General features: G+C 41.1%; 1 protein-coding gene across 1 annotated transcript; it reads right to left on the reverse strand.

Annotated features, from left to right (window-relative positions):
• Positions 1-1,351: 1,351 nt before the first annotated feature.
• On the reverse strand, positions 1,352-16,906 carry ipo7 (importin 7). Its single transcript, XM_085761105.1, has 25 exons — positions 16,716-16,906; positions 12,723-12,804; positions 9,926-10,079; positions 9,620-9,778; positions 9,365-9,521; positions 9,163-9,252; positions 8,956-9,050; positions 8,782-8,866; positions 8,547-8,681; positions 7,627-7,726; positions 7,459-7,535; positions 7,211-7,327; positions 6,809-6,898; positions 6,513-6,678; positions 6,245-6,405; positions 5,686-5,814; positions 4,757-4,823; positions 4,486-4,611; positions 4,270-4,367; positions 4,035-4,130; positions 3,675-3,895; positions 3,341-3,549; positions 3,033-3,239; positions 2,784-2,900; positions 1,352-2,148 (listed from the first exon to the last, which is right to left on the reverse strand). Exons 1-25 carry the CDS (start codon positions 16,797-16,799, stop codon positions 2,051-2,053), a joined length of 3,120 nt encoding a protein of 1,039 aa, XP_085617231.1. The 5' UTR covers positions 16,800-16,906; the 3' UTR covers positions 1,352-2,050.
• Positions 16,907-17,633: the final 727 nt, after the last annotated feature.

Below are 17,633 nucleotides of genomic sequence, written 5' to 3' on the forward strand. Positions count from 1 at the left end.
GACAGCGCCACACAACGTTTAACACTTTAATACCTTTCAGCTGGCGTGTGTGTGTGTGTGTGTCGATGTAAATTTTTTACCCCAGTACAGTAAAGTGCAGTACAAGTACGAAATACTTGTACTGTACTGTGTGTATTTCCATGTGATTCTACTCTCTATTACATTTCAGTTTACTCAAATACATCTGACAGCTGTAGCTATTTACATATTTAAAATAAATATAAAACAAAACAGCTGTTTCAAATGAATGTTTTCATTACTTACTGATGCATTGAATGTTATTTATAGCAAAACAGTAATAAAAGGAGTAGGCTAGTACTAGCCCTCCCAAATTATGTGCAATCATATGAAAATGTGAAATAATAAAGTTGTTATACATTTGTGAAAGTAGCCCCAGTGACAACTTGTGATATGTCCAGTACATTTTGCTAATGAGTTTTATGAGTATTTTTGTATTTATACCAAACTCATGTTGGTCTGTAGTACCCAATTTCTTTGAACAGTAAATGTGTAAGAAATTGTGATTCTAGTTGGGGTTTTTTTTAACAATAAGAATTAACAAAAAAAAATAATAGTCAGACAAATCATTTATAACTTCAGTTGTTTTCACCTCAATAATCTACAACATTAGAAGTGCACCAGTAATAACTAAATTTATAAATTCTCCCTTTGGCATCTTCCCATCTCATGTATCAATATATCATAGTTTCAAACTCACCAAGTTCAATCTTCTCCATCAAGGGCACTTTAACCTTTGATACTTGAGGTGCATTTTTCTTATGAGATGGGGTGCAGTTACTACAGGTGTGCTCCAATCAACATGTAGAATAATCTCGAAGATGGTCAAAACAAACAAGGCACACAAGCTAAATTTCCAGTAGCACAGGGTCTGAGATCCGTCTATGATATTTCATTGTTGCCATTTATATACAAAAATTCTAGTTATGTATGAACAGTGCTGCATCGGATAATTCTACAATCTGTAAAGAAAAAGTAGCTCTTCTAGCACAACCAATTATAAAAGACATTCATGAAACAGAACTGAGCCTGTATAAGGAAACACTCATGGTCATGAATTCCCTTAGCTTTTTTTTTTTTAATATGTTGTTGTATATATAGATGGTTCATCCATACACCAACCAAAAGCTTGAGACCTCCACGATAAGTCCAATTGTACATGCTTCAATGATGTATCCAATTGTACTTTCAGTGCTCACAAACACATGTCCTGTAGCCATACTGAACACCAAGAGCATCCTCTTTTTCCTGAAATCAATAATGTTTCTGAGTTGCTCACTGATCCACTCTGTAACCAGATGCATGACAACCAGTCATTACAGAAGTCGCTTGCTAAGTAACAAAGTTACAGCTGTTTTCTTTTTTTAAATAGTCTTCAATTTAAAAAATTTGCAGTCTGATACAGAAGGCTAGGAGACCTGAACAATATGAAAGTGCTAGTCATTAATTTACAGAGATCAGGCATCACATAGTGCTATGAAGTATCCAATATGCTACATATGAATACAGCTGTTGACACCTTACAAATGCCTCTGGTTGTTTTTCAAGGCTACTTGAAAAATCAATAACCTTGGCTTGTATGTACATAAACATGAGTGTTTGTTTATGCAGAAAATAACGTAGATATCACCACTACCAGAGGTATAATCTTATTCGGCCATTTGGCCACAACAGTGATAATGAAATATTAAGTCCCATTATCAATTTCTAACGGTTAATCCCCCAATTTTGTTTAAGTGGGAAAAAAACAAAAAGAGTTGCCGTCATGGTATCCCCTCCACACTCGGGCTCCAGAAGACAACGTTGTTCAGAGCTTCTTCTCTTGCATCGTGCTCAAGTTCTTGGTTTGTTTTCCCCAGCCATTGGTTGCATTTTGGTTGCTTTCCCACATCTTCTGGTGCTATTTCCCATTTGACAGATTGAAGAATGACTGAGAAGAACCAGTTCTGGAACCACTACTTAAGGGAACAACACAAGCTTTTTTCACTTCACTACAATCAGTCACAGAGTAATAAAAAGTAGAACAGATGACTCAATTCATTCCTGGAGCAGTGCCTCCAAAGTTGAAAGTAGATGGCACCACTGGCGCCGTGAACTTGTACCCGCCGTGTTTCTCGATCATCTTGGATTCTGTAATTAGATGATGAAGCAACAGGACTTAGGAACCACAAAAAATACTGTTGCTCACTATCGATCTACAAGGCTAGACAGATTTCATATCATATGTAGCTGTTCAAAGCTTTCCTGGTTGGACATAACACATCCACCACCGCAGATTCTTGCACACCTTCGTTTAATGTCTCAGTACTAATGACAGTTTTTGGCCATTTATGGCTTTATTATTACAATAGAGAGAGATGACAGAAAATGATGGGAGAGAAATATGCAACAAAAGAAGCTTCATCATTCAACTCCAGACCACAATTTTGGCTCACAAGCATTGTGGTAGGTTACACAGACAGGGTCGTCTACAGTGTGTTGAAAATGACTATTGAATTAGTTGCGTACAGATGCACTCATTTCCTTTCTGAATGGAAAATGTATTAGCAGGTAGTTAGTGGGTAAAGCTTCTGAATAATGCAATGTCCTTAATCCCACGTAACATATAGATGAAGACATTAGTCATAGCATTTAGATTTTTTTTTTCTTCAATAACAAAAGTACAATGAATTGTAGCATCTAAAACAAATAAACAATTTGCCAGACTGAGATGCTGTATTAGCGGTTTATTGGACAATTCAAGTAGAGTCTCATCTGGTGCTCACCATGTGCTGCCCGTCTCTGGTCTGCAAGTGTGCCGATGTCCTGAAGCTGTTTGCCCTGTTCCTCGTCGAGGGCTTGTGTTAGTGCCTGGTACCATGCTGGGTCACGGCTCTGGATATCTGCAACACAGACAAGTGAAATTATTGACCCATGTACAGCATTGGACACGTATGTTTTACTCAGCTGTTTCATTTTGATTTCTAACAGACAGGTCAATACAAAGCTTCCCAGCAACAGGTTTGCCGTCTTACTCTGTAGTATGGCTTTGAAGATCTGATACTCGTCCACTAAGTTGTCCTCATCATCTACGGCTGTGGTGTAGCCTTCGAGCGCCGTCTCCTCAGCATCGTCCTCCTCCCAGTCCTCGTCGTCTCCGTCTTCTCCTGCCTGCTTCGCCAACATCTCCAGGTACTCCTGACCTTCCTCGTCAATGTCGTCTTCATCGCTGCCCAGCTCAGCTACAGAGGACAGAGGATTATGGGTACACCTTAACTCACCAAACCCAGTAGGACTTAATGACTAGAAATAAACATGAATACATCAAACACTTGTGCCTTACCATTATCGTCGTCCTCCTCTCCATCTTCGTCGTCATCGTCCTCGTCGTTCTCATGCTCTGCTCGACAGGCGTACGCCCTCTTGAGGCCACTGAACAGTAGGATGGCTGCCGGAAGGAGCTGGCCAGCCACCTGGTTGACAGCCTGAGGCCTGTGGTCGAGGTCAATCAGAGCACAGAGTCCAAGAATGCACATCTTCCTGTCATGGAGGCTGTGAAGGGAGCAAGCCGAACAGTGCGATTAGTACGACTTCTGATGATAACAGTGTTCAAATTACTAATCAGGAGTGCACACTTAAAAAAACCCCATTAAAACTGCACATGAAGCTGGTCTTACCCAAGGAAGCAGTCGACATCTTTGAGCCACTGGCTTATGAAGTGGTTAGTGATTGGCTCAGTGTTGTTGGGAAAGCGGAGATTCTCCAGCGTGTTCAGGAGGAGAGGGGGGCTGTAGTAAAGTGCAGCAATGGCCACCTGCAGGCACATGGTCCTCAGCTCGCTGGTCTTCACCTCCCGCGTCAAACGCTCCAATGCAGCAGCCACAAACAAGGGCACAACCTGTAAAATAAATAATAATAATTATTAAAGCAAACTTCAACTATGATAAGATATAACACGTTTATATTTTTAATTCCCAGCCTAACAGAGGTCTTTGTGCATCCCGCAGATGTATGCTTTGGTTTGGTAAGACACTGACCTGATCAATGCCACGGCCTTTGCACTGCAGAAGGATCACCTCCAACAGTTTGGCTGCGTGGCATTCAGGATCCTCGCCCGGGTCACCTGTCAGGACCTGTGTGAAGAGACGGACCAAATTAAAGCTCAGAGTTCATATGGCTCACCATAAATAATTGAGCATGTACAGTATATACACACATACACACTAGTGTGTCATCTATAACATCATAGTGTCAACAATGGCTCCACTGTACCTTCTTGCACATGCTATAGATGATCTCCAAGTATTTGGTGTCAGATAGGAGGGTGTCTGTGTCAACTGTGACATAGTTGTGAAGGAGAGGCATCATATCTGGAAAAAAAATAATAATTCAGACAACCTCAAAGGGAAAAAACATACATACACATAGCTGAAACTCACATATTCATTTGGATATAAATTGAAGTATTATTCTTTCACAAGCACATACCTGTGAAGTAGTCAAATCCATCCTGCTGAAAGACTTCATATACCAGTGGGAGGAGCTGCCACATCTGTGGTGACACCTGCTGGCAGGTGAGGCTGTGAGCCAGGGAGAGGATCTCCTCATAAAACTCTGAGCAAGGGAAACAAAAACAAACAACAGTGAGCGACTGATGCTAAACACGATTCTTTTGTCCACGATAGATAAAATCAACTTGACAAAGACCATTATAGCGTAGGTGGAATATAGAAGCATGGGAGGAGCCGGTCCTGCTTACCCAATACATGTTGCTGCAGCACGGTGCCAATCACCTGCAGACAGATGCCCTCTAGTTGCTGGGTGATCTGAAACAGCACAGACAATGAGGATTTCATCAATACAGAAAGAAAAATGCAAAAAGATTTAGTCAGTAATACATTTGAGAGGTTAAAGGCACCATGATTAAAGATGTATAGAGTGTGTGTTGGAGTGTATCCTCCAATGCTAGTGTCAGTTCCAACAAAAGCTTATTTTAACCAAATGTTAAAAGCATAATTTAACATGTTTCAAATATTAAAACTGCTACATAAAAAGGACATTCACATGAAAGACGTATTCAAAGTGCCATTTTTAAAACTCGAGTCTACCGATTCTATTATTGATCAAAACAATGAGGATAAGCACCTGTTTATGTTGTTTATTAACGTTTGTGTACCTGGCGTGGCCGTTCAGTGAAACCACCTCCCCTCTAAAACATCTACACCGGTTGAACAGATTAAATTTCCTTTACATAATCGTTCTGGGAAGTTTAAATAATCGCAGTTCTTTGCAGAACAGTGACGTACATCAAGGATCGCTGAAACCCAAGCTGAACTGTTGCACAATCAAAAATTCCTCGGTGTAAAGCAATGCTTGGTCAAATCGAATGCCTTCTTGGCTTCGAGCACCAGCAGCCCTATGTTTCAGCAGACATGGTGGCAGTGTGCCCCGGCACTATTTCTAGCGTCTGCCTCAGCCTCTGAGTCATTTTGAACACGGTGAGAACAGAGCGTGTTCCCAGGAGTTGGTGGGTGGCTGAAGTGTGTTGGCAGGAATGCTACAGCAGACCAGAGCTGCTTCTGCAGAGGAAGTGGCACTGAGATGAGCGATCAGCCAGGAGTGCGTGTGTATGTCTGTGTATGTGATGTATGTGATGTGGGCAGCGTGCTCAGCGGCTATAAAGCTAACCTCTTTGTGGTCCTCCACCACACTCAGCAACGTGTCAATGGTGTTGAGGATGCCCATGGCCGTCACAGCCTTGTCATCTCCTCCCTCCTCATCAGGCCCCGTCTGAATCACCTGGTTGAACGTCATTGCCTGTCAGAGAGCCGAGAGAGAGAAGGTTATGATCGTGTCTATGGACCATTGGTATGTGTGTATCACCGTTTCATCATTAGACATTTGACTGAGTCATCTTTTGGGGTTATTATACTTGCTGAAAAAGAGATTAACATATGTGATTTTAGCTTTCGCTTTAAAGTAATAACTATGAGACATCACAATACATTAGACTTGATGGTCAAGTAAACATGCAAACACTGAGCATATTCTATACGAGTGCATTTGCAAGACAAAAACGAGCCCTGTTCTTTGTGGCATGGACTCCACAGGCTCATGCCATGATGTAAACATTAATGTTTCACTGCTGCCACATGTTTGGATAACTGCAATAAGCAGTTAATACAATCAGCCAAAGCTGTACACATGTTCTTCACAAAATGTAAGTGGACAATGTGATTGCACGTACCAAATGCTGTGTCATCTCCACTGCAATTGGAGTGACCTCCTCACTGTATTCACAGATCATCTTCTGTATGACATTGGTGAGATCGTCGTTCTCCGTCTCCCTGACGATGTGCAGGAGCGCCTGCATCACTGGCCGGATGAAGGGGACGATGTATTCTTTGGCTGAAGGACACAATATATGGGTTTGATTAGACACTAAACTACTACTGAATTACACAAAAATCTTGTATACAGAAAACTTTACATTTAGTCAAACTTTACATTCTCACCTTTCTCCTGGTTGCTGATGAGAACCTGCAGCGCGATCGCAGCCTCCACCTTAACCGGCATCTCGTTGTCATTGATTAGACAGAGGCGGGTCAACTCCAGAGCCGTCTGCAGGTTCTGGTCGCTTTTGAACTTCACCTCGCAGAAGTAATGCAACACCCAGCAGGCCTGTAAGAGGTGGTGAACATGTGGCAGGATGAGTGCTGATATTACCAGGCTGTGTTCGTTCAAAAAAACCACATTAATCAGCACTGTTATCAAACCAAATGTGACGTCAGTCTGTTAGATCATCACTCACTCTGGCTCTCATGTAGCCCAGTTCACTGCGGAACAGGGGGAAGACGTGATTCTGCAGCATGAACTCCATCTGGTCCTTGTATATTTTTTTCTGTGGAGACGGCGACATAAAAACTCAGATTTCACCAGGCATTCAAACTCACTTTACAACAGACGCTCTTCAGAGTTAATGAAAACTTCACAGCATCAACACTTGACTTTTTGGTTGATGGCTATTAAATATTAAAACCAATTTAATATAAAACAATAGCTTACCAGGGCACAATTAAGCAGGCTAATTACTTTTCACTATCTCTAATATCTCATGGATAAATCAACTTCATCTCTCACACCAGTTGGTCCATTATTTACGACCGCCTGCTCCTGAGGGCAGTGATGGTGAAAACAGGTGGGTGCTCATTACCTTCAGCAGGATTTCAGCCAAAGAGCCTATCATGTGGAGGGCACCATCCTTTTTCCTGGGGTCAGAGGCGAGGTCGGTGAGAATCTGGTAGCAGAAGCCCATAGTCTTTTGCAGCACCTTAACAAACAGAGACAGAAAACACCTTGAGTTATTTTTAAGGGCCGCAATAAATTTGAATAGTGGGGGGCGGAGGAAGGACCACTCTTTCACAAAGCAAATTTTTAATAAATAAATATATATCAGCTCACCTCTTTCCTCTTGTTGCAGGCAGTGAAGAGCAGTGTCTGAGCTGCTGTTGTTGGAGAGATGAAGTCCTCAAATACATCTGAAAGTGGAAAAAAAAGAACAAAAAATTAGAGTTATGGTAAGTTATCACTAAATTATGGGACTACTTGGGACCAACTTTCTCCACTTACCAAATTTCATGCGAATGTACTCGTATGGATCCTCCTGCCACAGTTCCTCATCGCTATCTGTGTAACACATGAGGGGGAAAACCACATCCTGGATGATGCCCTGAGAAACAAGAATGAAAAAGTCACAGTTAGATAGAGGTGTTAACACAGTGGATGGCAGCCACTCGATTTGAGACCATTTGTGGTTAAAGTTGCATGTTCTTTACACAGTAACTACTAGGGGTGTAACGATACATGTATTTGTATTGAATCGCTTCGGTACGGGGCGTTTGGTTCGATACAGCGCTGAGCACGGGTGAGTTGACACTACGCACTGTGCCGTCGTGATGATCCGCTTTATTAATTTATTTATTTGAGGCCGAGCGGCCGCATTGTCAGGCAGCCGTTGTGGCATTTGCCCACATTGCCCTATGGCCAGTCCGTCACTGGCTTGAACTGTTAGTGCTGCACTTTACATATGAAAAAGTTGTGCGAGAAGTTTTTTTTAAATCATATTTTATATATTTTGTTTATTTGAGAATAATTTATTGAACTTATTAGGCAGCACTTTACAACAGTATTCTATTTTTTATTGTATATTCATATTTTGTATAATGGTAAAATAATTACATTTGACTAAAACGTGTAAATTTGGTTTAGAAAAATTCCTAATAAACAACAAGCAAATTTATGTTTTGCATTTTGTTCCCTACTGTACCGAAAATGAACCGAACCGAGACCTAAAAACCGAGGTAGGTATGGAACCGTGATTTTTGTGTATCGTTACACCCCTAGTAACTACAGATACTGAACTACCACTGGAAACCGTGTTATAATACTGAGTGCATGAGAACAGACTCTCTGGTAGTAGTGCTGCTTCAACTGTCACAATCAAGCCAATTAATTATAGTTTCAGCATAACAAACATGCTGTATTCTTACCTGAATGTGTGGTTTGAGGTTTTTCCATGTCAGTGCATGTGCTATGCCCTGGTTGATGTAGTTGAGCGTCTGTTGGAGTACTCTGGGAGCCACGTATTGCTTTTCCTTGTACTGGTATAAGACTTTCAGCAGCACCTAGTAGACAAATACAAAAAGACATTTATTTAATGTGTGACATGGTCTCCATGGTTCAATCTGCCAGAAAAGCTGCTGCTGACATGACATCAGTTTTTACCTGCTGTGCAGGAACAGCATATTCCTTGAGGAAAAGATCAGCAAACTCTGCATACTCTTTGGTTGTGTTGCCTGGGCTCCCGTACCTGCACACAGGAGTGAACAGGGTAAATGTTTGCTGTGCACATATATGATTTCTGAAAGCAAGTCAAGAACAGAACAGACAGGTTTTCACCTCTCAAACAGACGAGCCAAGATGTGAAGGGCCCACTTCTTACACTTCCACCATGGCAGCTCTGGCCGCTCGTCTTCATCTATCTGCATCGTCTCCTGCACAGAGCAAAAAGATAGTGTTGGTATAGAACTTACATGTGCACATCTCAGAGGCTGAACAACCGATGAGGAGCGTTAGGGAATGCTGAATTTGTTTTTGTCTGCTTACCGGAGGAACATCTCTATCAACTACTGTCTTCAGGATCTCCATCCATTCTGTCAGGTTCTGTCTGTTGATGAGCTCCAGGGGGAGGTTGTACTGCAGAGACAAATGAGGAAGTCATTAATATATTTATATATAGAAAAAAAAAAAGATTTAGATATGTTATCAACAGAGAGCATTATAGGATGAGCACATTTCAAAACGCTACCTGGAAGAGGGCGTAGAGGATTTTGAAGATCTGTTTCTGAATGAGGACAGAGTCGGTGGAGTGGTCAGGGAGCAGCTGGATGAAACGTTCTTTCAGCATGGGCATGAAGATGTGCATGGCAGCCACTAGAGGTTGACGCTCTTCTGGTTTCTTATATCTGTTTCGCACATAAGGTTACACAGAGGGTCAGTGTTAACCCAGAATTCCAAAGGGTTATTACAGAGTAGAAAATGTGAAGAGTGGAAACCGACGTACTCGTAGTTTTTAACAAGCTGGTAGAGGCAGAGCAAGATGCCCAGCCACCCTGCACTGTTGTCTGACTGCAGGTAGAAGCCAATCTTGTCCACGATGGTCGTCCACTTGCTGGGGTAGTCATGCTTGATCATGTGGTGGATGCATGTCGTCAACTGGACCCTGACAGGATGAAAAAAAAAGGAAGTTTTAGATTTATAGGTTGATTTTTGTTGGTAAAATGAGAAAAAACAAAGATGAGGAAGGAACATGAATGAACAACAAAATCTCCCGAGTTCCTCTCGCTCTAACAGGGTGACATGTGGTTACCTGATGCGCTCGGGGGAGTGGATGATGGCCTCCACTATGCTGTCTCGAATGAACTGCCTGTCCTCCTCAGGGATGTTATTGACAGGAGTCTCTGTGCCTGAACCGTCTCCATCACTCCAGTGCTGGGTTATCATGTTCTTAAGGTAGATCACACCTAGAAGGAGAAGGAACACATCGGGTCAGCCTTTTAAGGTCAGAGCAGTTACCAAAATCAAAAACATTCATTATGTAATGTATGCCTGCTGGTAAAAATGTGTCTAAAATACAAAGTGTTATTCGCTACAAAGCACTCTGTGGTGTGCTGTTTCATTTGTAAGATAGAACTTGTCAGTTTCAGTTTGAGACAGTTCGTCAAAATGCTTGTGACACACTTGTGACTGTCTGCTGCTGCTTTATAGGGGCGTTTCAAACTCACTAAACCACATTTGTCATTTAAAAAAAAAATTCTGCTTATGTGCAACCTTATGCAACTCCCAAATGTGCACCCATCATACCGACTGCATTTACATCATCATGACTGTGTACGACACACTGGTGTGAATTCAGAACCATTTAAAGCCCAAGCTGCAGAGAATAAATTCTTCCGTCTGTAGTTCAGTAGTTTTGAATGTCGCACCAGCACGCCAGCTGGGTTCACATCTACAATGTGGGGCCCCACTCTGAGCTCTGTGGCTCGTAGAGGGAGTAGAGGAGTGAGGCGGACGTCAGACTGCTGACACAAATGTCTACACCGCTGGCGAGGCAATCATAATCCAGCCTATCAATGCTGACAGAGCATTAAACCCCCCCTCCCCTCCTCCCCCTCTGCCTATGACCACCAAACTACACTATCGCCCCGACAATGAAAAGCCATTAAGAATCGGTCCTATAAATTACATTCATTGGCAGGTGGAAAATAACTCCTTGAAAATGTTTTGCTGAATGAAATGGCTGCAAGCACTAAATGACTGAACGTGCAAAATGAAAATGTGTTCTTCCTTAAACAATTTTCTTGCCATAATGCAAAAAAAAAAAAAGTACAATTTATTTGCATTTATAAAACTGAATAAACTGAGGTTCTGGTCCAGAGGCTGAAACACACATAAACTATGAGGACTGAGGCTTCTGTGAATTGACAATTTAAAAAAAAAAAAAGGAAAATCAACCATGGGACCACTTTTTTTTCTGAATTAACCCTGGTAGCATTGAGCTGTGCAGAATACTGTGTGCGCTCAGGGTGCTGGGTTTTTAAGGTTAAATTTCCTTTTGTTACCACACAAAATACAACTGAGTTTTCATTTGCAGTTTATTCCATCACATTTAACTCTGTTGTACTTGGTTGGCAGGAGAAATATCAGAAGCAGAGCTTTCTGTACACACTGCCAATACTGACTCAAGTACAACTCAAACCCACATTTATTCATGTTGTCCAGAGACAGATCGTAATATATATAAAATCAAAGGTTATGTAATTACCAACTACCAATCCCATAAAATGGTCATCGGAGAAGTACAGCTATTGTTTCCGCAAAAAAAAAAAAAAAACATCATTGTTATATTGGCTTGTCTGGTAGCATCAAGCCAGACAGGAGCCTAATGAACTACAATCCACCCAGCCTAAGTGACTGACTCGGTGCCAATACAATACATTTAGACAATGGAGATTTGTAATCAGCTTCACTTGTGATCTGATTCTGACAGCTCCTGTGCAGTCTGACAGAGCTTCTCCTCCACTACTCTGCTCTAAACACCGTCAGACATTTTTCCTACAGCTGGAAAAGTAATTTATTGCTCTAAAGCACGGCTCTGTAACAGCTTAATTTACTAGTACGGTTATGGATAGTTGGGGAGGTGGCCACACAATGATTCAGATGCTATCTATGCAATAACTTTGGCCAAAAGTTTAACTTTGACCATTGATTTTTCCCTCCATTAACACCTTCCTCCCAGAGAAGCATTTGACTAAAGTGAAACAAGCTATATTTAACCGACGACCGATCCGTGTCCACTGCACTTCAGCGTGGCACTTTGGCCTCACAAAAACACAAGTGTGAATCACGCATCATCTCTAAATTATCTTTTTTTTTAAAAACTATTATGCAAGTGCCCTGTTAAGCTTGGGATCGTGGTGAATATCGACTCTATTTCTCATCTAATGCAGTTTGAAAAATTGGAGTCAGATGCAGAACAAAGAGGTAAGTCACACAGTGCCAGGGTGTTTCAGAGACTTTATGTGGATACAAGAGGGGAAAAGCATGGACTGTGTGTCAAAGCACTTAAAAGGGTTGAACTCAATAAAAATTTCAGAAAAACATTGCTGTGATGATGCGAATTATCCATTATTTACACATGTATCTCTCAAAATCCAATTTATTGATTTTGAATGTGGGATAAAAATCTAAGTCTCAATGTAACACCAGGTCATTCAATGAGAAACAAAAGTATCTATAAAGGTAGGCTAAACTTTTTATTTGAACATCTGTCCTAATGACAAATGTAGTACCTTTTATTTTGATATTTTTTCCAATAAAGCTGTGTTTATCAGGGCACATCCTGCACCTTGCTGTGTTGAACCTCCACCTCAGCTTTTAAATAGCATCCTCGCCAAATCTGATTACACAAACCAGTTCACTGTAAAGAGTTTACTGGTGCAACTCCCTATGTCACCAGCAGATAGCAGGGACTGGACCTTTATGTTGAATGACTCTTTAAAAAGAGAGCATGTAAAATATGCCAGATTTATACCATCTAATTTTATTTCACATGACCCTTTATCACAACTGTAAATGTTTTTTACATGTCGAAGTTTTAGACTCACCTGCTTGCCTGACAGGCAAATCCAGCTGATCAGACATGGTGACACGCAGCAGAGTAGACACAAAGTTTACCTGGGTGTGACCCTGTAAATCAGAGTTGAGAAAACAGCCGAATATAAACCGGTTAGAAAAACAGTCTTAACATGTGCAATCAGGTGATTTTCAATACTATCTAATTAATATAAAGTTGTTTTCACAATAGTTTGCATGAAAGCTACTTCTAGCTGTTAGTGCTGTACTGTAATCAATGAACACTACATGGCTTTAAACTTTTTGATAAGGAATTTGTATTTTTGACATGGAAAGTTGACTACACATGTCTAGCTTTCAGTCATGCAAACTCCGTTGCTAGGCAACAAAGATGGGCACTGCCTGTTTACCTTCCTTAAAACTGAAGAATATTTTGTGACCTTTATTGCAATACATCATGTTTTAAAAAGGCAGGCTCAATTTTTAAAATAGTCAATGTTCATCACAACTCAAAAATGTGAGAAGTACAAAACCTGAATACCATATGAGCAATTACTCAAAAAGCCTTTTTAACGTTTAAACAGATGCTCACATTAACTAGCTTTGGGTCTAGGACAGTGCAAGTCCCTTTTGCACATGCAGGTCAAATGTCTAATCTATAATACGATTAGAGTTGTGGGTTACTTTTTCCTTTATGAAGAAAATGCATGAAGTTTGCACCTGTGCCTATGTAAAGGTGGGAAGTGATACAGCACACATCACTCTGGTATGCAGAGCTTCCCAACACTGTACATCATTAGTGAGTGCTTTGAGCCACACTGCAGCTCCTCTGTCATGAAACCTTTCATGTGGTAGCATCTTGTCCAGAGTTATTCAATATTTATCTGGACACTTTCCATGAAAATCAGAGTCATAGTTTATGACTAAGCAAAAGAACTGTATTTAGAAATGATGCACTCGAACAGATTTACTCCATCCACCTCCAGAAGACAATACGCAACTCGAATAACTCCAGCCAGTTGTGTGTGTGTTTGTGTTTACTGGCTATGCCATTCACAGGGGTGCAAACTCATCAGGGGTAAAAAAGGTGACAAGATAGCGACCCCCTAGGGGGGTCCGGGGGCATGCTCCCCCGGGGAAATTTTTTTAAAAACCAACTTTAAAGGTGAATTTACAGTCAATTTTAGCACGAGACTAGGGTCCAGATTTACTCAGGTTTGCACAGCTTTTGCTCCTGTTAAACCTGCACAATCTGTCTCTCTGTGTTTGGTTTTGAAACATGTGAAGGGGGTCTTCAGCCTATGCAGGTTTAGCATGAGCAAAAGCTGTGCAAAACTTAGAGAATCTGTCCCTCGATGTCCATCAGATGAACCTTGCAAACCTTGCCTTCAAACTAAATCAAATTTAATACAGACTGATTGGTTCATTGTGAAACATTTATTTAGGCTATTGATGTAAATGTGTTTTCTGTACGTAGGCTATGCTCCGAGGTAGCGCTGCTCTTTCTGTCCAATAACACACATGAAGCTTAAAAATGCCATAGGTTACATAAAACATATTAAGCGGCAATATGTATTTAAAAGATGTTCAAGCAAACGGTTCGGTTCACGGTTTTGTGGTCATGGTTTTCGGTTCGGTTTGGTATACTTTGATCGTTGGGAAAATCAATCATGTCTTGTATATTCAGGTTAAAACTGAAAGAATGAGGCAGTCTGACATCTGATACATCATTGTGACAGTCTGAGGTTAAAAGTAGGTGATCTGGTGGCAAGAGAGGAGACATTGATAGTTCCAACATGATTTTAATTTATTGGGCAAAGAAAGTTATCTAACAAATGCTAAGAACAATTAGATATTCACTGAAATATATAACCTATATTTATTAATTGTGGTTCTTACAAAAAATATATCTTATAAAATATAAAAGCTAAAATGTAAAGCTCTGCCCCTTTAATTAGTGCTTACTAAATAATTTAACTTTAGCCTACTACTTTTACAACCACATTATTTACCAGCAACATAAAGTGAAACAGAGGCAGAGGTGTCCTGCCACAGTCAGTCAACCTCCTCCTCTTCCTCCTGCTGCTGCTGCACAGGTCCGTTAATATAATACATCCATGCACAGGTCGCACTGGAGCTAGTCTCGCTCGCCAGACCCTCCTCCAGAGAAGGAGACACTGGAGCTAATAAAGCTAAACGCGCTAATCGCTAATTGGCCGCGATCGCGATCATCACACACACGCGGTCCCATACAGCACCTATACAACGCTGCTGGCGCATCTTCTTGCTCCGACTCTTTCACTCGCCATGCTCAAAAAGTCGCGTTAGTTAGTCTGTATTAAAAGTGAAGCTTCAGGTGTGTATTGCTGGACAGAAGAGGAGCGCTGCCACCACTCGTTGTCATCCAGATAAGGTGCATGCGCCTTAAAGAGACAGGTGCATTGGCTCGGCTCGGCTTGCCTCGCCTCGCCTCGCCGGACCCCCCTCCCCCCCCCCCCCCCTCTCAAATTTTTTTTTATTGCGGATTTACACGAATCACACAAATGACCAATTTGGGATCCAAAACGGCGAATTTCGCCGAAAGGTGACAAGTTTGCACCCCTGCATTCACTATCAGTGCATATGTGGGTGTTTAAGAAAAAACAAACAAAAAAAACTCAACCCCCTTGCATTGCCAAAAATAAATATGGAGGAAGGGTTACTAGGAGCAAAACACACTGACCAGTGACCACATGTGCCATGACTAAATTATCACCTTAAAATATTTATACACATAAACATTATAAATAGGAAACAACACATGAGATCACAATTGAAATGCTTCAGTTTGCTTCATGTAGGACACTGTAGGTGCATTTACTGACTGATGTTAACACCATTTAGAAGAACAGTCTGGCCCTCCCAGAGCTGATCTTAATATCACTGAGTCAGGCTGGGATTACATGGACAGACAGTCAGTGAGGCACAACCTACTTGCCAAGTGTTGGTAAAAAATGTGCCCAAGTCAAGTTTTAGAGTCAAAGTGTCCATACATGATGTTTATTTGATCAAGTTCCTTTTGCTACCTTTAATAGATAAATGTAAAATATTAACCATGGCATTAATTTTAAATCATCAACTTTCTCCAGCTGAGTCTCAAATATGACCAACTATTTTTTTTTACTCGAAGCTGCCACTTACATTTTTGTAATTTACCAATCAAAAGTAAAACACATGTACCGTGTGAGGACACAAGACAACTTTTTGTGAGTACACAGTATTGCTAACATGGCTCACATGGAGGTCGCTTAGCGTAAAAATCGCGGTTTTGACATTTTCACGCGGTAGATCTCAAAGTAACCCACCTGATATAAAATGTGGATAAGAGAAACGACGGTGGAAACTGACAAATATAAATCTAGTTCAATTTTATTGTAATAAAAGTCATCACTTCGGGGCTTGTCACAGTGACACGTGAGCAGCAGCTATGTAGCTACAGCAGCCGATCCAACAAGTAGCTCCGTTAGCTTAGCTAGCTACATATTAGCCAAAGCAGACATCAGCATCCCGCTGTTAAACACTCCCGACTAAACCCCATGACCGGCGTTCAGTTATCTCAATCTCTTGGTTAAAGCGTCGGTCATTTTATTCTGGGTGTGGAAACTGCGTGTGACGAGCTAACAATTACTCCCTCAGCATAACAAGAAGGGTTAGCTTGGTTAGCATTAGCCACACAGCTGGCTCAGGCTAACGTTGACGTTGGTAACGCTGGCAGTTAAAATTATTCGTATCGTTTTAGAATTCGTGGTTAGTGTCATCGAGCTGGTGTTAAAGTAAAGACGTAACGGCACGGTAACGTTTATTCTAATCCCGTGGAGTGGATTTTAGCACCGGATCTGTCACGGTAACGGCGGCTGAGTCCGGTCTGCGTATAGATCGCACCATCTTGATGTTGTCAACGGGGCCCAGGCCCCGAGCGGAGAGACCGCGCCACAACTGCCATCACCACCACCACCGTTAATGGCTTGTCTCATCAACTTTTTTACCTCGTTCAGCTGTCTCTCCGCGGCCTCCCGCAGATTGGGGTCCATCGTCCCCCGAAGGGCCTCGACCAAAGACTCGGGATCCATTGCGAAAACTCTGTTTACGGCTCGGATTTTTTATATTTCAGAGGACTCTCAATTCCCAGTCACTGCGCACATGGACGCACGGCTCTCCGGTTACCCGGCGCGAAAGGAAGCAGTGAATGAAGTACCCGGATAGATCAGCGCCAGATTTGTGCAACACGAACATCCGGCTGCGCGCAAGGGATGATGGGAACTGCAGTTTTTTGATGCTGTTGTTGTTGTTTGTTATTGTTGAAGTGAACCTTTTTTTTAAGGAAATGCTGTCTCATTTGTGCTTATATGTATGGTTTGTGTATATTTATATGAAATCTATTCTTAATTGCAATAGTAACTTATGATTACGTACTGTATAATGTAACATCCTCACATTCTTTGTCTGTCTTTTAACTTTCTTAATTGTCATATGGACTATGTGTCTGAAATAAAATAAAATAAATTATATTATTATATGGAACACCCAGCTAAAACTAAAACATTCTATTATCCTACCATAGTCCTGTAGTCCCATAAAGTGTAATTAAACATAGTACTTAAAATATACATAAGCATATTTGATTCATTTGTACATTAAGTTAGATTTCACTAATGAAAACTTTAATATATAGCCTAAAGTAAGACTAGCAGCAGTAATAGTGGCATTTTTGACCTCATCGACATAGCAATAGAAAAAAAATGAATTTGTATAAATCATTTCAATAAATTATAAAGGTTGTATCTACAAGAAGCCTTCTCCAGCTGAGTTAGCAATTACATAACCACATGTGGATTAATTACATAGATATTGGTTAAACATGTAACAATTATTCATTCAAGCACTAGTTATCATCAGGGTATTGT

This window comes from Trachurus japonicus, chromosome 3 (genome assembly GCF_045865225.1).
Source record: "Trachurus japonicus isolate A0001 chromosome 3, Traja_1.0".
NCBI lineage: Eukaryota > Metazoa > Chordata > Actinopteri > Carangiformes > Carangidae > Trachurus > Trachurus japonicus.